The 22,535-nt window shown below is 39.8% G+C and overlaps 1 protein-coding gene across 1 annotated transcript in view; it reads right to left on the bottom strand.

Annotated features, from left to right (window-relative positions):
• Positions 1-954: 954 nt before the first annotated feature.
• limk1a (LIM domain kinase 1a) overlaps positions 955-22,535 on the bottom strand; it is a 47,888-nt gene continuing 26,307 nt past the window's right edge. Inside the window, exons 4-16 of the mRNA XM_053320764.1 lie at positions 9,132-9,241; positions 7,795-8,019; positions 7,369-7,474; positions 6,780-6,991; positions 6,436-6,622; positions 6,120-6,206; positions 4,214-4,345; positions 4,013-4,072; positions 3,526-3,591; positions 2,963-3,131; positions 2,774-2,829; positions 1,565-1,722; positions 955-1,200 (exon numbers count right to left, since the gene is read on the bottom strand). Of these exons, the coding sequence (XP_053176739.1) occupies positions 1,032-1,200; positions 1,565-1,722; positions 2,774-2,829; positions 2,963-3,131; positions 3,526-3,591; positions 4,013-4,072; positions 4,214-4,345; positions 6,120-6,206; positions 6,436-6,622; positions 6,780-6,991; positions 7,369-7,474; positions 7,795-8,019; positions 9,132-9,241 (1,737 nt within the window). The 3' untranslated portion in view covers positions 955-1,031. The remainder of the gene's footprint in view (positions 1,201-1,564; positions 1,723-2,773; positions 2,830-2,962; positions 3,132-3,525; positions 3,592-4,012; positions 4,073-4,213; positions 4,346-6,119; positions 6,207-6,435; positions 6,623-6,779; positions 6,992-7,368; positions 7,475-7,794; positions 8,020-9,131; positions 9,242-22,535) is intronic.

Raw genomic sequence — 22,535 nt, 5'->3', positions numbered from 1 at the left:
CAATATTTAAAACATTTACAATGTTGCCAGCTATGTACACTGTTATGCTTTCGAATGCATAAGATGCCAAGTCGATGTGGATGAAATATGTTGACAGCTCTTAAAATTGGGAGACAACGTACCAAAAGCCTTTATGTGTACCTCAAAGTTAAGTCTGTGCTACACAATAAACGAGGGAGAGGGCCAACGCCAGAGATACAAGCAGGTCAAGTAGTAGATGACCAAATGAGGTCAGAGGGACATTATGAACCAGGATATGACCTGACAGCATTATTTACAGTCATGCACTCTTCAGTGAGATATTTATAGCTGGAAAATTCTGCTTGACTTGTTACAAGTGGACAGCGAATTGAGCTTGACCTTTGTGTCCTCTCCAACAGACGGGCCCCCTTCCTTTGCATGTTTCAGAAGTTCAGTTTTGATATCCAAAAAAAGAGCAAAATCAAATCAAACCAAAGTCACACACAGGAACACCTACAAACACGTACTGCACAATGTACTCTGTAGAGGCCCAAAGTGAGGAGGCTGATTTTCTTTATGCCTTGTTTGTTGGACTACTTTATCCACATGAATATACACATTACAGTAAGTATTCTCAGATGCTATGACTGGTGGAAAACCACAAATGCAAATCTACATGATTCAAAGTCATGATTTGAAAGTCTAGTCTGATTGCATACGTTCTGCTTTAGCTTCGGCCGCAGCGGAATCAAGCCATCATAGTTAATGTCTCTTGAATTGATTTTGAATGTGTGTGTGTGTGTGCATCTCGCACAGGTGGTTTTTCAAATCCACATTTTCCCCGAGTCTACTTGTTAAGCCTGAGCCAGCCTAGGGCCACTGCATCTGCCTGGGACATGGAGGGGTATTTACATGACTCCTCCCTTTACAAAAAGCAACACCAGCCACTGCACTGCAAGAGGCAAGCCGCTGCTTGCCCTGCTTGGCCCTTACTGACGACACCCGTTAACACTTTCCAATACCCTTGTGGGGTTAACTCTAACTTCCCACTCCTCCTGTCCTTTCCAGCCCTACTCCGGCTGTTCGGGGTGAACGTGCAGGCCGTTCTCGGAGTGCATGATGCTGTGGTCTTCCCAGAAGGTCTTTTGCAGCTGGCTCACTTCAGACACCATCGGCAGACCAATGTCCAAGTGCATCTTCAGGTTCTGCAGCCACTCCTCGAGTTTGGTGAAAGCAGGGCTATGGATTCAAGATGCAAAATTTCAGTTAAAATCATTTTTGGATTTATATTTGGGGTTTTTTTTGACAAATTAAAAGGGGCAGTTAACCCAAAAACAAAATTACATCCACTCAAATGTAATGAAATTTGGATATACTTGATCTGATCTACATAAAAAGGTAGATCTGTGGAAAAGTGTCATCATATTTAGAGACACATCACTTTAGAGTTTTAAAATTGTTATGCTGCTGCCACCATAAACAGGTGTCAGTGAACATATTATACTAGGGGTGAGCTACAGTTGACTGCTTCAAACTCTGTTTTGATTTAGATGAACTGTCCCTTTAGGTAACCTTTCAACATGATATATTGTAGAAGTCTGACCGTTTGTCTGCATCAAGGTCACAGCACACAGCAGCTATGGGGAAGAAGGCAGGGGGACAATCAGGGGGGTAGTAATGCTCCAGGAAGCCAGACACGTTCAGTCCGAAGTCCATTGCCCTGGGGAGGTAGTCTGGGTCTGCATTCACCCTGCCAATGATCTGGGGAGAACAAGAAAAGAAAGAAAAACACAAAAAGAGAGAAAGAGAGAGTAGAGGTGAGGTTTGAAGTGTCAGAAGTGCCTGTCAAAGCAAACGGGAATTCTGCCCGTCAGCAGCAGAGCCAGTCTTCTGAAAACCAGTAAAACCCTCTGAACTGAAGTTGATCATTCCCGGCAGACCACAACTACCGTTTGCTTGCGTGTCAGCAGCCACATGAAGACATCTTTGCTTTTCTCCTCTCTCTAATCCCTGCACTATTCTCCAACTAATGGTGTCCATCTGGTGAAGTCATATTTTGGGGCTTCTCAGCGAACCAAACTGTTGAGCCCAAATTATGTGGCCCAAAGCTTACCGCACTTTGGGGCTGGATGTTCAGTTGGAAAGTAAATATCTTTTACTTCTCTCAGCTTTGGAAAGCTTCTCCACAAAAATATGGAACTTTGGAGAGGTGAGATTTTTCCTTCTATAATGAAATAGGTATTTAATGAATATTAGGAGGAGGTGAAATAGGCGTTTTTCCTGGAACACATTTTGAAATGTCACAATAAACCATAAAATTAATGATGGCTAATTTCCACCTGAATTTAAAGGTCCTGATATTGTGCATGCTCCCTCACTGTGTTTTACTGGAAAATTTGAGCCGTTAGCAACAACTGTGATTTTCCTGATGTGACAACTAAACATGTCTGCTGTGAAAAAGACAGAACAACTGTCAAAAAGGTGGACTTTAGTACATAGAAGTCTGTAGACAAAGGAGAAGTCAAGTTGCTCATAACTCGGTGAGCCAAAACTGTAGCTGAATTTAACGACTGCTTTTATTGCTTAACAATAGCCAAATTCAACATGTAGGCTGAATTTTGAAAGAGTTTTAGGGATTTAATCTAAAGTGACACATAAAACATCTTTTACAAGCAACAGTCAATCACATTAATATGGAAAAACTCCTCTGTGTTTTATAATTTCGGCACATTCACCCCAACGATGACAGTTAAAGCAGTTTTTTTGATACAGTAGTAAAAACATATATTCCTGAGAGTTTAGGGTCACTCACCTCACAGAGCATGATACCGAAAGAAAAGATGTCAACTCTCTCATCGTAGCTCTTGCCTGGGAGAGACAGAACAAAATTAGACACGTTTATTTTGGCATACAGTTTCAAAATTGTAGGGAATATGTGTTGACTGTAGTGGTATAACAGAATATCTAGATGTTGTTGAAAAAAGATTAGGCAAATTCATACCGTGGATCATCTCAGGAGCCATCCAGTACGGATTTCCCACCACGGTGTACCTCTTCCTGCGGTCAGGCTTCTTCAGGCCGGACAGTTTGCCCTGTGGCAACTTCTCCTCATGTTTGTCGTCAACCATGAGCCGAGCCAGCCCAAAGTCTGCCACCACTACTGTGTTGTCCTAGACAAATAAAACACATCATAAAATGTTACTGCTATACTAGAAATATATTTAGAGTGATAAAAGATAAAAGCATCTTGAATATAGAAGTGTTAAAGCTCCTTTAGGTTGTTTGAAATTCAACTTTAAACCACGTGTTTCTCTTTAGATGTGAGCTCTACAATGCATACATATTGTTTTCATATGACACAAGTACAATGCTCTCTCTGTTACATGAGGGTTAAGCTGGAGGTTTACATTGCACATTACTCAAGGAGTGTGTTTCAAGAAGGTTTAAACAAAGCTCTTCTTTGTTTGTGTGTCTGACCGAACACATTCACTCTGTTGAGTCCTCAAAGAAAACAAACTACATATGTGCATGATCACACAGCTACATGAATACACAAGCTCTTACCTCTCGGACTAAACAGTTGTGTGAGTTCAGGTCCCGGTGGATTATATTCATGGAATGCAGGTACGACTGAATGACAGATAGATAAGGGGGAAAAAAACAAAACGTTAAAAATAGCAGGTTTTAGTGGTAATCTAAAACAACAGAAGAACAATCCTGCATTGTTTCATCTGAAGTAGCTCATGTTGTACAGACGGTAATCCAGTCATGCATGACATTCATCATTGTGCTCGTATCAAGGGAAAACACTGAGGAATACACGGTCTAATCCTCAAGGAATTCATGCTGTAATTTCCGTAGAGGGGGATTGAAAAGATTGTACAGAGAAGTGTTGTAGCTCACTAGCACGACCACTAGAGGGAGCCGGCACCATAATTCAAGCTTCCTTAACTGCTGCACTTATCAGGTAATACACTGCCCCTCTGAAGGTGTTATTGCTTTTGATAACTAACTAGTACAATCACATGCACTTTTCTATCTTTGAACTCACCATCCCAGCAGCTATGTCGTTTGCAAAACTGACCCTCTGGTTCCAGGGGTAGTTGCTGTCCTGTGAGCAAAAATGAAAAACTAAATGTCAGTGTCTTCAGTGGCAAAGATGTTGATGCAGATTAATCTTTAAAACTTAAAACTGGAAAACTACAAAGGCCAAATAATTCCCTCCATTACTCCATAAATTACACACTCTCACCATTTTCTTGATGATCTCCCTCAAGGTGCCACCCTTTATGTACTCTGCGATGAAGTTGAGTCTTTTGTCCTTGTAGAGGACACCAATGAACTTGAGCACGTTGGGGTGATCCAGGCAACGCATGACCTTCACCTGAGGAAACAACGTCACATATTTTTACACCTCAGCCTTAAAATAAATTATTTTTCTGATGGAATTATTAATGTAAATGAATTGCAAGACATCTTTTTAAATCCATTCTGTGTGTCAAAAGGTTCGCAGTCAGTCAGTCTATCAAATTTGTAGACTGAATTTTTCCAGGCAGAGCGACTAAATTACCTTTGTTTTATTTGGTTTTTGAGCTACTCTACTTGACCAGATTTTAAAGAACTCATCAAAACATTAAGAAATGCTGTGCTTTGAATAATAATTTGTGGTTGAAATATATTTTTTAATCTATTTCCCTCTTCTCCCTTGTTTAAAAATCCAGAATCTATGAATATGTAAATATTTTTCATTTCAAAGGTTGAATTGCTGCGTACAAGTTGTCCATTCTCAGTGTTTGTGCACTGGAGGCTTGGAGTTTCCTCATCACACTGTTGTGAGTAACATACTGGACCATGACTGACTTCCAAACTAGATATGGTGTCACAAATCCTTCTCGTAAGTACATGCCTTAAGCTGAGATTAATCATGAGCACAGAGAAACTTTCCCTCTTCAGAAGATGATGGCGAAAACAGCCAAACTCTGCACATACATCATTCTGCACAGTGCAGTTCATCCAATTGAAGTGGTAACAAGTAAAACACATTTTTGACTGGAGGGGGACTTTACAAGGAAGTTTCCCGCATAGCTGCTGCTCAGAGCACAACACTGACACCTCATAAAACACCTCCCGTCCTGAAGTTTGGATGGTGGAGAAAGATGAGGAGACAGGTTGTCATCACACACACAAAAACCTGAAATATTCACAAACCAAAGTCTTATGATATCTTTGGCTTTCCTCATCTTCACTAGAGAGGCTGTGAAGTTAACAAGAGATATGTGTAAATGTGTAATGTGGGACCACCTACACACAAACAGGCAGCAGGGGTAGTAATCATTCTCATTATGTTTGGGAGGGGGGGTTGTTTTAAAAGCTTTTTTTCACCCAGTCGTCTTCTACACTGATTACAAAGCAAAGACTCTCGTAACCTAATAAAACTAAACCACACACATACACACAGAGCCACGCAGGAACAATTATCCAGAGTTTCAGACATCTCAATTAAAAGGCTTTTAATTGGATGAGTCTAAGATACTGATATCAAACAGCTGATGTTTGGGGTATCTACCACAAAGCAAAGAAAGAACCTAGGAGTCATTCAGAACACATAACCTTAAAGTCCTTTAAAACTTACAGAAGTCTACAACATCAGGATGAGTCACTCTCTGTTATCTCTTTCACCTCATTCATCATTTTTGAGAGGAAGGCCTATACTAACACTCACTTTTGTCCTACTTCAGTGGTTATTTTATGTTTTTTTAAACTTTAATTTATTCAGGTGAGAGAACTCTTCCTCTTTTTTATTCAGCTGTGCTCTACATTCACAAAGAGGAGCTTCTAATTTTAACCACAATCTCAGCTTCTGGTCATTTTACCTCCACAGCCCAGATTTTGTCCGCTGGTCCTGGATTTCAAACCTCCACCTTATAATAACAAAACCTGCTTCACTGACATTAAGGATGCTCTCATTTAAAGACTCAAATTGGCTTTTAATTACTTATTATTATGCAAATTATTTCTGAACATATTGTTTATTTTATGATCTGGTCAGGACTTATTGATTTTAGATGTGTGTTTAGGACAAGTAAACAGTTGACTCTGCCTGACTGTCAATCTTACACTCCTAAATGGAAGAACTGTGATTGTCCTCATCCACTCACCTCTTTCAGGAATGTCCTCTGCGTCTCGTCATCAAAGCGAATCAACTCCTTCATCACCATCACCTCCCCCGTCTCCCTATGGGTCACCTACAACGAGACACAACGAGTCAAGTTGAGCAACAAGCTAGGAGACATTATTGTAAAGCGATTTTAATTATAACGTGTGTGAAATTTTCACTCCACCTACTGCATGTCAGCATGGGTCAAGGATGTGTTAAAACCACTCCTGCCTCGCCCGTCTCTCTGACTTATCTCAATGCTGCCATCTAGTGGACATGCTAAGTATGACCATTAAGCTTGCTCAACTCAAATGTACCTTGATTGCTTGTCCGAAGCAGCCCTTCCCCAGCACCTCTCCGTGGATTAGGTCAGAGGGGCGGAAGATGCGGTGCGTCCGATTTGAGACAACGCGGAGCGACTCTGAGCGATTAATGTCCTTCCTCTGTGAGATGGGTGACGCTGCGTTGCTGGAGCCTGGTGACTTATCAATGCTGTAGCTCCGCCTGCAGGGTGAGAAGGGAGACAGAGAAGGATAAGAGAAGGAGGGACAACAATTGAGGGAATGAACACAAGGAGGAGCTAAAATAACTTCTATTTTTCATTAATTAGAAACACCACGTTCAGGTATTAACACAACTACCAGCTGTATAAATTTCTTACGTGATGATACGGGACCTCAGGCTGTTTATGTCGGGGTTTGGGGGCTGGGTGATGGGCAGGATGGGGCTAGGGCCCCCAGACAGAGGGGACGACAAGGGGCCGTCCACCTGCTCTTCGGCCCCTGAGGAGCCTCCCTCCTGACCCTGACTGTGAGGGTCGTGCTCGATGGTGAGTTGGAGCAGCCGGCTCGTCTCCTGGATCAGCAGGTCGATCTAGAGAGACAGAAGGAGTTCAGTCTAAATTTAGAACAGCAGAAGTAACTGTGGGATACAGTTCTGCAATAAGTTCAGTTTAAGATGTCCAGCCTTCACATCCCATGGTCTAAAAGTTGACTGATGACTGTTTATATTTATCAGGAGAATTATATAGGAAGACAAAGTAGCCCAAAGAGAATAAAACTGGTCTGTTACGATGTCCATTTAAAACAAATAAAAGCAAAACATTACATATTTTTTGAAGTAGAAAAGAGATAAATTGGGCCACATTTCCTTCCTCAACTAGAGGAAATTCGAATAAATCATACTTTTGATTTGCCAATTTCCAGTGTAATATTTCAGTAACAATGTGTTTGGGACTGTGTGGTGAATACCTCATCCAGAGGGACGTTATGAATTGGAGTCCCGTTGATTTCCAGGATCCTGTCTCCAACATGGATCGAATTTTTCACATCTGGACTGATGCAGTCTTCGTCCACTCTGTATAGGGAGGAATAATAAAGCAGTTGCGGAAAATGAAAGAGGACTCTTCAAAAACATTTTTTGTTGAACATATTCATTTGGACTCAGACCTAGAATCTGATACAGTCTCAGCTCATTTGAATAACAGTGGCCTCCATTTCCTTTTCTTTCTGTTGTATCATACATTTTAAATTAACCTCATCCATCACCCTTCATTGTGTGTCCTCCATCATTTACTGATCTATTTTAGTGCTGCAACTGTTCTCTTGCTCTTTCATTCTCTTTGCTCTATTGTTCACATACTCTTTTTACACAAAGACATGTACAAATGGACTCACTGGGAGACTCTGACAGTGGGTCCATGTTCGGGGCTGTAGCCGTTGATCGGGCTGAGTGGCTGGTCGATGGCGACAGAGAAACCCCGACCTCTGTGTCCGTTGTTTCCCTCGGCAGAGGCGGGGATTGACACCAGCGTGACCGTGTGAGGGATACGCGAGCATGGTGAGCATGGTGAGTCCGGCAACGACACCGGGGTGACAATGGTCTGGTAGTAACAGTGACCACTGAAGGGGAAGAAGAGAAAAAGGAAGGAGACGATGAGGGAAGGAAGGGTGGAGGGGAAGGGAGAAAAATGGAAATCCTCGTGAGGTTACTGACTATGAAACAGCCCATGTAATCATACAGGGAACAAGTTCTCATTAAAGCAGCTTTTACAGGATCACATGTTGTTGACGAGATGTTGCTTCAGCTCATTTTAGGAAAACACTGTGAGGTCATTGTTCAGATTTGAAGGTCAGCACGACCTCTGATAACTCTGTTTCATAAGTTTGTCTTACAAACAAGACTATTTTTCCCCAAACCCAGAAGAATGACAGGAATCTAAAGAGGAGCCATACAATAACTATGAAGTCAAAACTAACACAGACATTCAATTTAAATGACCCTCTTTATACAGCTCACACAGCCCAAATTACTCTCTAATTTAGACTTCACCTCTTTGACACCAGCCATTTCCGTAATTGGTGATTTTCGTTCTGTCTACTACCCGAGACAACCCAGTCTTGCATCATGTAAATCTCTCAATAACTGTAATGATCTGACTCAATCACACAGTCAGGCTCCACTTCCACTCAGAGAAGAGGACAAAGCCTGTTCTGTCTGTATGGATCTCTGTGTACTGCAGCGTGTTTCACACTGAACACTGTTTTTTAAAGCCCAAGGCCTATGACAGTCAGAATAACACAAGTAACACAAGTGAAGATCATCCTGAAACTGAAACAGATACACAACATGACCTGTAAGCAACTCACTGTTCCTGATTTGAATTTAGAGATTTATTGCTAAAGAGTTTGTTTCAGTGCTGATGTCTTGAGTGATTTACTATAACTTCTACTTTGAGTAACTTTTCAAAGCATTCGATGTGTGTTTTGTCTGTCATCACACTGTAAGCTTAGATATTTGTGGTAAAACTGCAGTTCAGATAAATTTGCATTTCAAAAGGGATTTTAATTGGTTTGGCTTGCAGAAATAGAGGGAATTAAAAAAGAAAACTAAAACAAGTAATAGTTGGGTAACACAGGAACTCATTTCAATATATAGAGGTTGCTGATTTGATTTTGACTGACTTTGATATTTCTATGATGTTTCTTTAAAAATTAGAGTGCTTGAGGCTCACCAGTAAAGTTTGGATCTCTCCACCAGAGCGTATGTGTCTCCATCACCGATGAATGCCCTGCAGTTCAGGCAGGTGAAGCATTCTGGGTGATATTTCTGTTCCCCTGCGACCTGCCAGACAAAAAAACAACGACACAATTAAATCAACATTCTGCTTTTTGCACCATAAAACTTACATGTAAACAACATGAATAAATAATAAATGAATGATTAATAATGTTCTGTACAAAGAAAACACTCCAGGGTATTTACAGCAGTTTTGTGACGAGACCGGAGGAACAAGCAACATGAGGCTTTATTAACTGGACTGAGAAGTAGGGCGAGGTCTGGTCACTGACAGTACAATCTGGGAAATTGGGTTTGCTTCTGCCAGATCTCCTCCAGAGCTTAGGGCAGTTTTGCAAACAAGAGGGGGAATTGAGTTACAGCCAAAAAAACAAAACAAACAGAACAGGCAATGACCAGATTAATCAGGCCGCCTGGCAGATCTGGGGATGCTGCTCCCGCTGGAGACTTGAGCTCAGGTCTCTTCAGACCAAGGCTGTTAAAATAATAAAAATAAATCCATAAGAATGAAAACACTGACTGTGCATCATATATTCTATAATCCTCCCACTTTTACTGCTGCTCATTAACTCTCGGTGTCCTTGCTTCTTGTGAAATCGATTAACACCTACGCATATCAATATCGACCCCTTTTAACACCTTCAGGTAATTTTGCGCTGGTCGATGCAAACGGCCCACCCACTCAAATACCTAACGACTGCTACAGTATGATTAAACATGAGCTACAACGCTTAACACTAAAGGTCGGGTCCATCAGAGCTGTTTGCTCCCCAGAGGCTGGGCTTGTGGTTTCACTTTGGGCTTGAGTGGCAGAAAATGTTGGAGGGAGTGGGCCCTGTCACAGCACTTTTCAACTGCAGCGATCTGCAATTCTAATTCAGTATATCAAGACTAAGGAGGGGCACTGTATGAAGGACTGCTGAACAAAGAATAATTAATTGACTAGACAGTAAAAAACAAAGAAATTGGAAATTTTGTAGTGTTTAGTCCCATTAAGGTAAATATTTGCATATTACATCTTTAAAAATATTATAATATGTGATTTAAAGAAATGCTCTGGATTATAAAAGTTTGACTAATTTTTATTTGTAAAAAAGCTAATATCAAACCAGCATCACTAAAAAGCATTATATGGACCCATGGATGCAGACTTGGCCTCAGATGTGAGTTGCAGTCATGGAAGACTAAATCAGAACAACTACTCGCCCTGAAAGAGAAACATTACTCTTAACTCGTCAATAAAACTGACACAAAATGGGCAAACAGAGACAAAAAGGCAGAAAATGTGCAGATCAAAGAATCAATAAAATCATTGTCTATAGCCATATGTCTGCCACCCCACCCTCCTGGGAGAGCAGCACTGAAACCACGAACGCACACAAACAGATAAACACATGCAGACAAGGGCCCTCAAGCTGCAAAGAGGAAGACACCGTACAAGCAGTGTAATTAATTAACGGCTTTTTTAAGTAATTCATCTGAGCAGCTCCTTCCAGCGAAATACCATCACTTGGCTAGATCCTGACTTATTTGTATCTGCTCTATTTTCCCCATTTTAATTTGCTTTTCTTTTTTTTTTGAGAGAGAGACAACAAATAAAAGATAAAAGACACAGAAAAGTCAACTTCGGCTGCACATGTTGTTTAGTTTTTGTTGCAGAGAGACTGGGAGAGAACGAGAGGCGGAAACAGAGATATAATGGCTTTATAATGGACTAGGGAACAAGGCAGCTGTGGGCCTTATTGGACCGTCTTAATTTATTTATTTGTCCTCCATGAAGCCTCATAAAAAGGAGAAATAAACAACAATTGAAAGACATTGGCAGGAGAAATAGTGAACGTAAGCGCATCACATTACAAAAATAAGAAAGGGAGGTGAGTGAAGACAATCTAAGGACTTGACTGAAGTGAGATATAGGATTATTGAGGGACTGAAATATCTCATTTAAAATTAAATACAACTGTTATCATGGATTTAGTAGATTTGTTTTGGCTTAGGTGTCGCCCTACAAATGGGAAAAGACAGGAAGCGGGGACAGCTGGACGGAGATGAAAAGGGTGTGTGGCTCTACACAACCTGACACTGTGGCTGCCATTTGCTTGCCATGCAGGCATCACACACACACACACACACACACACACACCCTCTATAAAACCACATCAGACAGGCAGCAGCTGCTATCCTCACATCCAGGACAGGCATCCACCCTGTAGTGTAGATACAAAGGCAGATAGTAGCAGCTAAAAGAAATACAGGGAGAAAAGAGGGAAGTGTTGTCCAATTTCTAAATACATCGTCATTCATTGTTGTATTAAACCATGTGACTGCCTGAGTAACAGATTCAAGAAACATCACATGTATTAACACACCACTGGTTCCTCGTTTTTTTTATCTTCTCAGCGGCTGTGTGTGTGTGTGTATTTCTCTGTATTAGCTCATCATGCTCTTTGAGTTTGTGACCGCGTGTTAGCCGGTCATGTAGTCTCGTGGCGTCTTCCAGTGACAACAAACCATACCGTGTAGCTCTCCGAGGGGGAAGGGTGAGCAGGTCGATCGTGGGTGGAGGAGTAACAGGGTGAAGTTGCGGCAAAATGCTCTGTTGCCACTGGAGACGGGGCTCTGGGGCACATATTTACCTTGACTTATGTGAGGGAGTAAAATGCCTCCTGTTTATGAGGTAACTGATAAAAATGTAGTTCAAGAAGAGACAACCCCCAACCTTTTGTGTTTGTGAAACCTTAAAGTAAAGTTCACTATTCTACTACTCATCAGCCCTCGTAGCTAGTATATGCAAGGTGTTTTTTTTTTATAGGCTACTTGTAAATTACTAAATTTGTGTGTATAATTCTTCCTAAGTTCTTAGTTGCTGTAGATAACTACTTTTAAATTACTAATTTACTAAATTGAGTTACACCATTAAAACCTAATAAATGTGTCCTCTAGTAAAAACTTCAGTAATGTGTTGCTAGGAGACGTCTATAGTAACATCCAACAGAAAACTCTGCTAACAGGAAGTAGCATTTTAAATATCTGCCAAAAATATAATGGGGCCAAATTATGTTAAACTTAACGTTTGTATCCAGATGTAGGTATTACGTAAGTTTTATATGTATACATGGAGAAAAATGTGTATTTCAGAGTTAGTTGTACTCTGTTTCGTCACTTGGTCAAGTTAGCTATGCAGTAGTTGGGTTGTGGCTGGGTGTAAACATCTCGTAACAACTAACCTCTACATAAGAACTGTATTTTGTGGTGCAACCAGTCTCAATTGGGTCATGAGTAACTCTCTAGTAAGTAAACACTCGTGTTGGCAAAAGTTTGAACCTAAGAGCTGATGCAAACGACTCCTGAAGAGGTAAGACCATGAATAGCAAAGCTTAAATAAAATGATAAAAATAAACATTATGTCAGTGCGTTTTCTTTGTTTCCATACTCTTGACCAGCGGGTAGAGAACCCCTTATGTCTTAATCTTTAGTCTGGATGGTGACAACAGTGATGGCGGGATTGTTAAACTTTGAACTGCTGTTGTCTGTTAGTTGAAAAAGTAAAGAGAAACTGCTCTGATTGATTTAAATCACTGATTGATCAGGCTGAACAGGCACACAGACCTTTGACATTTAACATGCCCGATCCAACAAAGAATAAATTAAGCTAACGGTGCTGGATGCCTGCTTGGTGTGTTCGGACCCTTTATTTGTTTTTAAATTATTTATAAGTGTGATGTTAAGTTAACTGTGGAATGTGAACAGACACTTTCAAGCTATTTGGAGGAATTTATTAGGGTCTAATACTCTTGGCGACACTAAACAGCTAGGAACATGTTGTTAGTAAGTCAGGGCCTCTTTGACATCTTCAGGCTATCAATCACCTGTGTTGACGTTTCCTGAGTGGTCTGGGTGATCACTTATCTGGACCTAGTAATTAGTTTACAACTAAAGTCAAATGTTAATGATTTGAGTTGAAAACTGTGGAAGTGACAAACACTCATGGGTTAAGTGATAACTCAAAAGGAAAATTTAAACTTCTAATTTTAATTTGCTCTTATAATTTTTTAAAGGTTTTAATTTGAATAATGAATAATTTAGTTCCTATTTTGCCCACACAATATTAATCATTTTCTACTCATTTCCCATTTTTTTCCCCCCTCGACATTTTCCAATTTCCTCACATCATTTCCCATTTGTGTTGTTGATTATATTGTGTAATAAGATATGTGAAATGTGTAGGTGCATGTCAAGAATTAGTAATAAATAAAGCAAGAGCAATCAGAGCAGTAAATACCAACTGCCTACTAATAAAAAGAAAGACAGAAACTATTAGTGGCATCTGTCACCTCTGGAAGAAGAGGAGGAGGTAAATTCTTGAGATTATCCTTTTATTTTTTTTTATCTATACTGTCTTTCAGAAGGTTAACTAGGCCTACTTATCAGCTCTTGTGGGTTAGCTGTAATATGCCGCACTATGCATTACGTATGAATGAGGATAAAAATGTCTGTGTGTATTTATACACCTAAGGACCTAATCATGAACCTCTATATGCTTACTTATCTCTTTATGTCTTAAATACCACTCACTCAGACCCTGTGACTTCACTCAGCTCTGGCTAAATGTGGAGGAATGACTTCATATCAACAATGCAGAAAGGTGCTTCTGAATGGCCTCAGCAAATTATAGAGATCTGTCTCTGCTTAACCTCCTGTTTGATGTAATAGTCTACACTATGAGTCTCCTTCATTGTCTAAACTCAAAAACAGAGTCCATATGTGACTGATCTCACAGAATCAACACACAGGTGAAGAAACGTGTTTATAAAATGACCTCATGCTGGATGTTTTGAAGCAATAGTAAAAAAAACAGCACGTGCATTAGGTTCCTGATACTCCCCAAAGTGAGAGCTACAACAACTGGGTCAAATTCCAAAAAAAAAAAAGATTTCACAAAGCTGAAATAAATGTGATCAAGATGTGCCACACCACAGAAAAATCAATGCAGTTTGAGTAGAAGTAAAAGCAAAGGAAGGTGTGATCCACTTCATTGACTTTCAAGCTACAGTAGAGCTACATGATTACAGCAAATACAATTACACTGAAAGCCTGAGAGAGAAGACAGAAGACCACATTGATGCTCTCTGAATGGAAACCCCCTTCTGCCACAAACAGTACAGTACCACAGTATAACACAGGCCTCTGCTTTTTAGAAATGCTGTTCATGCATTCAGCTTCTTCCTTTCTATCTGAAGATACATGATGAGGAAACTGTTTCAAGTGAGGCCTGCGTGAACAGTAGGTGGTAGAAATAAAAATAACACTGTGCAATGACATGGATATTAGACATGACAATTGCAAGTATGCAGCCGGAAGAAACCTACTTTTATCTTAAGAAGAATGCTCTAAAAATAGCACGCATGCAATGGCTCATCAGTTTTTCATGACATGGAAAAAAAAGAAAAGATAAGAAGAAACCGGCGCGCCTCATCATCAAAAAAAAAAAGAAAAAAAAAAGAGGAGCAGATCTGTAATTAGAAAGCAATACGCTGACCCAGTTTAACATGACACACAAAACACAGCGGCGTACAGTATCATTCTTCAGATCCAATTTTAAAAGAGAGATGAAAGATGGAAAGAGTCCATGCAGCAAGCAGCAGCAGAAGCAGCAACCACTTGAGACTGTCTGCGCCCCTGCCTCCTTGCCTTCTTGCCGGCTTACGGATGACTGACTGACTATCACCCATAAGACACCCACAGTAACCCACAGCAGTGAACAGGCTCACCTTCTTGTCCCTTTTCCACAGCCTGAGACAGCAGAAGCTCCAGAAAAACAAGTCTCCCACCATGTCAGCGAGAGCCGGCTTCTCTCTCCGCTGTTTTCTAGTTCATTCTACTGAGGCAGGCGATTCCCCTGCTGTCACAACAAAACACTGGCATCGGCCAAACCGGGTAGAGAGAGACAGAGCTGCCAGAGGAGGGAGGGAGGGAGGGAAGAGAGAGAGGGAGGGAGCAGCCCACGCCTTTGCAGCTGAGCTCATCTCTGAATCAATGTCAGCCCTCCTCGCTCTACTCCCCCCCCCCCCCGCTTCCCCCACCTCCACACACCCTGCCTCTCTCTTCTCTCACTTTTGCTATGACCTCATCGTTTCCTGTTTGAACCCGCCCACTCTTGCACACGCGCCTGCTTGCTGGTTCAGCCCCCCCTCTCTCCCCACTTACTCTACCCCCTGGTGTCTTCAGCAAATTCTTCACCCCACCTTCACTTCTATCCTGCAATCTCATTTTTGAAACAAGAAACTGACGCTTACAATTAATTTTACAGTACATTTGTTATTTTGTTGATGTCATACATTCAGTTTTATTTATTTTTATAGTAAAGCTATGATAGCACTGTGTCAAGCAAAAATATGCTTTAAAGAGAAAACAGAGTAAAGTACACTTATAGGATATGTGTTTCTGTCCCACTGATGACATTATAATGATAACTTTCATTATTTCATTACTAAATGTCAGAATAGTGGGAAAATTCCCATTACATGTTCAAGGCGTTGACTTCATGATCATATTTGTCTAAATGACACACCAACTTAAAAAAAATTTGAGTTACAATGATGTCATCATGAGAAATACAAAAATAAAACATTCAAAAGCAGCAAATCTTTAAATTTGATAGGGTTGAACCAGCCAGTGTTTGACATTTTTGAGGAATGACTTGATAAAAAACTTTATCAAAAAGTAATTTTGCTGCTTATTTACTAAACTAGATGTGTTGTTTTTTAAATACAGACACAATAGTATTGAGTGTGTGGTGAAATCACTGGTGTATTTTCAAGCAAAATGAAAATTGTCATACTTTTATGTAAGGCTGAGACAGACATGTACTCTCTAACTACAGACCTATTTCTTTATTTTCAAAGTTCTCTAAAAAGCTGGAAAGAATATTCTTTTTTTTATCTAGCCTATGTTTTATGTTTTATCACAAAACATAATATACTGTGTGAGCAGCAATAAAGGTTTAGATTTAATAACTTTGTTTTCACTCTGGACATTGTGGCGTAAATACCATCTGGAATAGAAAACAAAGAAAAGTGGAAGTATTCCTGAATCTCAAAAATGCATTTGATACAGTTGACCATGACCTATTATTGAAGAAATCACAACGATATGGAATTAGAGGGGTAGAAACTCTTTAGGTTCATTTGAAGAATAGGTATCAAAATAAGCGTAACTCACAACCACTGAAGGTTAATTGTGGTGTTCCCCAGGGCTCAGTGTTGGGACCATTGTTGTTTATTTTATACATAAATACCATATGTAAGGTTTCCAAAATATTAAAATAGTATTATTTGCAGATTTAAAAGTGTTTTCTTACTTTCATTACTTAAAAAAAATAACTTATAATAATAATATTCATTTATTCTGCCTTAATTTTCTATTTCAGCCTGTTTTACTACTAATTCTATTCTTACCTTATCTCTTATTATTTTATTAGCTCTTTATTTAATGTTTTTGATTTATTTATTTTTTCAATTTTAATCCTAACTCTGGTATTTCCTCATTACAGAGTTCCTTTGATTGATGACTTCTTTTCGTTGTTTTGTTCGTTTGTTTTGAATATGTAAAGCACTCTGTGTTGCATCACGGTGTATGCAAAGTGTTATACAAATAAAGTTTGATTGATTGACTGACTGATTAAAATGAATGATGAAAGTAAAAAAACACCCTGAATGTCCACTTTTCAACAGCGACACCCTTAGACCTGAGTCACATGTCGGACAGGCCTAATGTTAGCATGTTACATTATCTTTCTGTGGAGTACAGGTTGAAGTAACATGGCACTAAAAGTAAATCATGTGATGTCCTTGTGTGGCTCTGTCCCTACTCTCTCCTGTCAGGCCTCACACAATCTCTCTTCCCAGGTTTGTTTTTGCTGCTGCGTCACTCTCATGTCAACTAGGCGTCTCTGTACTTGTCCTTGTCGTCCCACTTTTTTCCAACGCTTCGAATATGTCCTGCATGTCATTGTCGATCCCTCCCCTCACTACAGGCTCTTGAGTGGGCAGATAATAATAGACAGTCAGATGCACTCTCTGCACTGCCTGTTGGTTATTATGTTGATGCACTGTAGAGACAGCAGGGAGAGATGGCTGGTAGAGAAAACATGATTAAGTTACTGTGGGAGTTATGGGAGTTGAATGGGAAACTGTTCCAGAGAAACAGAGAGGAAATGTCTGTTTATTAGATCAACATACAGATGATACAACGTTGAATAATCAGACTGCCTAAAAAGCTACCTGCAGAGTTCAGCTGTTGGTTATGATATAATTTTGATTGTTTTAATACACAATTATACACTAAAATTGCACATTAGTCTTAAAATAGGCTATGTATCAGGTTTCTTTTTTAATTTCTCTACTACTAGAGTCTAATATAAAGATACTAAGCCTCAAAGTCAACACATTTTCTGACTATTTAGATATTGTTTTTTTTTTACATCCTACACTTCAATAAAACCCCCCGCCTCACACATACATCATCAATGTGTGATGTTCTGTAACTTCCTGCATGTTTCTTTATGTGCAAATAAATAAAGTTCATGTGTAGGATGGATAAGTAGGGCTGTAACTAACTTGCTGGTAATTACTTTCTCAATTAATCATTTAGTCTTTGAAATGTTAATGCCATTTGCAATTTCATGCTTATTTCGTATGTTCTCTTACAGTCTAAGATGTTAAAACATTGAATTTACAGTCAGAACAAAATAAACTGTTTTACTTGGATTTGTTGCCTCACAAGAAAAACCAAAAAGCTTGAATTTGAACTTTTCTTCAAAATCAACGTGAACAACTTGGGCAACTAATGGTATCTTGTCAATTTATTCAATAATGAGATTTATCTGCATATGATTTTTAACGTCTCCTCAATCATCTACATTTGATCAATTATCTAAAGGAATGAAAGGAAACACAGTGCAACCCAAATATAGATATCTCTGAACATTTTAGTAGTTCTTTTAACAAACAAACAAACTTTTAGGTCTGTCTGTGTCCATAATGAACATTGAAACAGGTTAATCCTGTTCATCCTCGTCAATAAGAAATTCTTTCCTAATTAAGTTTCAATGTAAGTGATAAGGGTAAAAAATGGCTTAAGGTCGTCCTAAAAATAACCATCAATCATCTGAGGTAGTCATATCAGTGTTTTCAGTAGAAAAAGTCCCTCTTTGTGGTTCGATTGAGTGCCAGTCAAACTGTTTTCTGGAATGAGGAAGTCCAAACTTCTCCCACTGCAGTTCAGCAAAGCAACACAAAGATTTTTATGCTAAAACAGCTAACTTTGAAATAGACCCACTTGATTTAAGCCTCATATTACATTATATTCAAGTACATTTTGGAATATATTTTTGTATAAAAAAAGGAGGATTGTGGATTTTATCACCCATCACAAAGCATAGATAGGAGGGGATCTTTGATTACAGCGAGCAAAACCTTTGTAAATATACATATGGGCAGAAATAACATCCCCGTCTTCTTTCAGATGAAAAGTTGAATTTTATTATCAGTGAAGGCAACTTTGCTCAATGAGATTCACTCAGGTGTTTTCCTGAAGCAGCTTTCTAATGTGAGCAGTACCTTCTAGTGACTAATGGTTACTACATATTTCTGTAAAACTCATATTACTGAGTCAGTTTGTTAACTTTGAAACTGTGGTTTTGGCTCCAACAATGAATAATTGTAGTGACATTATGTTAAATGTCTGAACATGATGTCTGAAGCAGATTAAAAACATACCTTTAGATAAAGATCTAAATCTAAAACAAGAAGTTGAGTCTACTTCAACCTGTGGGCAGTCAAATCAGAAGCGAAACTTGCCAGACCACATTGGTGCCTTAAGGGGGGATGTCGGCCTACACATGCTGCTGCTTTCGTCAACGGTACCACACTGGAAAGGGGAAATGCAAAAAAAAGTTTCCAAAAATAATGTGCTGAAGATCATCGGCCAGTGTATGGTATTTTAGGTGTTGATGCTAAATCAAATATTTAAATAAAATAAAAACAGTGATAAATAAAGTCCACAGCAGGCAACCATCCAGCTAAAATGTCTTATCAGCAGCTGTGTTAGGGCACTGTTCTGTATATGACCCTCACCTCACCTCCACAAGGAGTCAAAGTGAAACGAAAACTTTCCCTTTATCATAAATATTGTGCAAAATGAGTTTCTACATTGGGGCAGCGTGTTGTGGTTAGACAAGAACAGAGCTGTTTTGTATCACTGAAGACAGCAACTGCCAATTCTGTTGACTAATACCCCAATCTGAACATCTTAACAAATACTATTTCCCAACATTTATATAACACATTTGTCTTCACTTAAAAAACAGAACATTCATTAAGTGTTTACTGCAATAACTGGCAGATACACCTAAAAAAAACTGAGCTATCCCACCCCTAACCCCCCGTGGGAGTTGATACATTTCATTGCAGATCTGGGACTTTCCATTGGTTTGAGTTCCAACCTGAAATATACTTCTCAATAAACCACATGTGTAGGGCGATGTTAGCATACTGTCCCACTCATGATGGCAGGGTTAAATTTAGAGCAAGAAGGAAGTGACGTAAACTACCGTCTCTCATTATTGTTTCATTGATTAAACAGTCTAACAATTAAACAGCCTGACATTAATTATTAAAAACCAGAACATGATATAAAACATACTAACTGTGTGTCTTCCACTGGAAATATCATGTAATAAGTGAAGTTTTCTTTCTGCTTTCATTTCCCTGTTTAACTTGGCCCTTTAAATGTCTCTAGTTTAAATGTATCTAACAGATTGAAACAGAAAATAATAACTAGTACAGAGAGGTGATAGGGGATCTACAGCACATTACGTAACTTTTAAAACATGTGATTTGGAGTTAGAAAATGGTAACGCGATGCCAAAAAACCCCCCCAAAGAATCAAGAGTTCTTGTGCTTTCTGGGGAAACTCTTAGATTTCACCTTGAACTGTTGAGACTTCTTGTATTTTCGAAACAAAGAAAGAAAAACAGAAACAAAGAAAGTCCCGAAGATTTAACATAAGCCATCCAAACCATCAACAAACAGCAGAAGCTTTTGTGCACCTAAAACTCTTGGTCAAATAAACAGGATCTGATGGGCTGCCACATAAAGGGTTAGTTAGATATTTAAAGGTATTTAAAACTGTACGAAAAACACACATCTAAAATCTCTCTTCAAATATATTTATCATGTATCATTCTCAATCTATTGTAAGAAACAACTCACTCCAGATGTCCTCCTCACACATACCAACAATCAGTCAGTTCCCATAATTATTCCCAAACCAGCTCATACCTCTCTCTCTCTCTCTCTCTCTCTCTCTCTCTCTCTCTCTCTCTCTCTCTCTCTCTCTCTCTCTCTCTCTCTCTCTCTCTCTCTCTCTCTCTCTCTCTCTCTCTCTCTCTCTCTCTCTCTCTCTCTCTCTCTCTCTCTCTCTCACTCTCTCACTCTCTCTCTCTCTCTCTCCCCCTCCCTGCCTCCACTCCAAAATTAACCTACCTGTTCCTGCATCAGGGATACGTTTTAATGCCACCTTCACCTACATAAACTCACGCAGTCATTTGATGTAAAAAGTTAGTTGGTCACTCCGGTCTGAATGAACTGATCATCTATATGAGCTTAAATCCGGAGAGCAGGCGGATGACAGTGTTTTGTGACACAGATAACAGTGACGGTGAGAAACCAGAAGCTTCTTTCAAGCTCTGAACCCCCAACAGGCCCAGGTCGATGTCTGGCAGCGCTCCCATCCGACCTGAAACAGCGACTCACTCTATACTGAATGTGGAGATGGAGGGGATGACTGCAGATTTATCTGACAGAGCGAGGGAGGGAATTCAATTATAGAAGTTAACTCAGTGTGGAGCACATAAATCAATCTCAGTGGAGGTAGTAAATAACCTCCTCTGACTGAGTTATTACTAGTTAAGTCAAGAAGACTGAAAGTGCTGACAGAAGGAGAAGCTGCACATCTGCACACACCTGTTTGCAAGTACACACACACACACACACACACACACACACACACACACACACACACACACACACACACACACACACACACACACTCTCAATTCTCTTTCCAATAATATTCTGAGACCATATTGAGTTAGGGACAATGGCCCCATCCACAGGGCAGCTGTGGTTACTGAACAGTTTGTTAACTGTGAAAACAATGAAAATGACTTTCATATTCACCGAAATGAAATAAGTTACTTTGAGCTTCATTCTGGACCACTCAAGCTCCACTTACTGGCTTGTTCTTGAAACAACATGAAGTGTGTTTTTGTTTTCAAAGTGCTCAGGACAACGGAGAGTTTGAGCACTGACATTTCCATGACAACTGAGCAAACCTAATTTGCTGAGGAAGACCGTGATATGGTCCAAATGTCCAGAACAAGGAATGAAGTGGACCTTGAGTGGAGATTGTTTTGTGAGTCTCTGTTTCCAAGAATGACCTCAGGAAGTAAAGCTCAACTTGAAGTCAACATGGATGAGTTGTCCTAAAGGTGCTCAGGATGATAGAAAGTTATTTTTATGACAAGAGCTTTGAATCAGTCAAAAAAAATACAGAGCAATAGACCTTGAAAGGTTGATTGTTCCATGCTCTGTTGCTCTCTGGCTGACCATCAATTCAATATTTCTGTCTGCAGACTCTGACTCATCTCTGCATCCTGACTGTGACGGCCAAGTCTGCAGCTCATTCAAGTGTGGAGCAAGATCAGTGAATTTAATAAAATAGGATCGAGTTTCTCTGCTAATCTGGACAGGTGCAGGATGGGACTAGACTTCATTTTGGGTGTGGCGCAGACGTGAGGCGTTGACCTCGGTCTGTCTGTCTGTGTGGTAATACAATTGCTCTGGCCATCTTGGCAACAACGCCTGATTGGCTGACCGATCTCAAAAGCACTAAGGTGTAACTGCAGAGACACTCAATCAGTGTCTTTGCACTCTGTAAAAAGAGCGATAAACCAGTATAGGAAACGAGAGCGGAGGTGGATGCAGCAATCCCTCTACTTAATTCACTTTATACTCTCCTATATGTTTCATTATTGAGATTGCACCGCAAAGGGCAGGCTGTCTGGAGGCTTTGGAAATGATAAAAAGCACACACACAAACAAACACACACACACACACACACACACACACAGAAAATGACACATGACCTGCCAGAAGTTGCTGGCTGCAGTATCTGACCGATAGGCGGAGTGTCAGAGGGGTAGTTTATGCGCACTCAGCTTTATATTTTAACCACTTTTCAGTATCAGAGGACCTCCAGCAGTCAGTAGATTAT

Source organism: Scomber japonicus, chromosome 6 (genome assembly GCF_027409825.1).
Source record: "Scomber japonicus isolate fScoJap1 chromosome 6, fScoJap1.pri, whole genome shotgun sequence".
In the NCBI taxonomy this organism is placed as follows: domain Eukaryota; kingdom Metazoa; phylum Chordata; class Actinopteri; order Scombriformes; family Scombridae; genus Scomber; species Scomber japonicus.
This window is presented reverse-complemented; position numbering and strand designations above follow the sequence as displayed.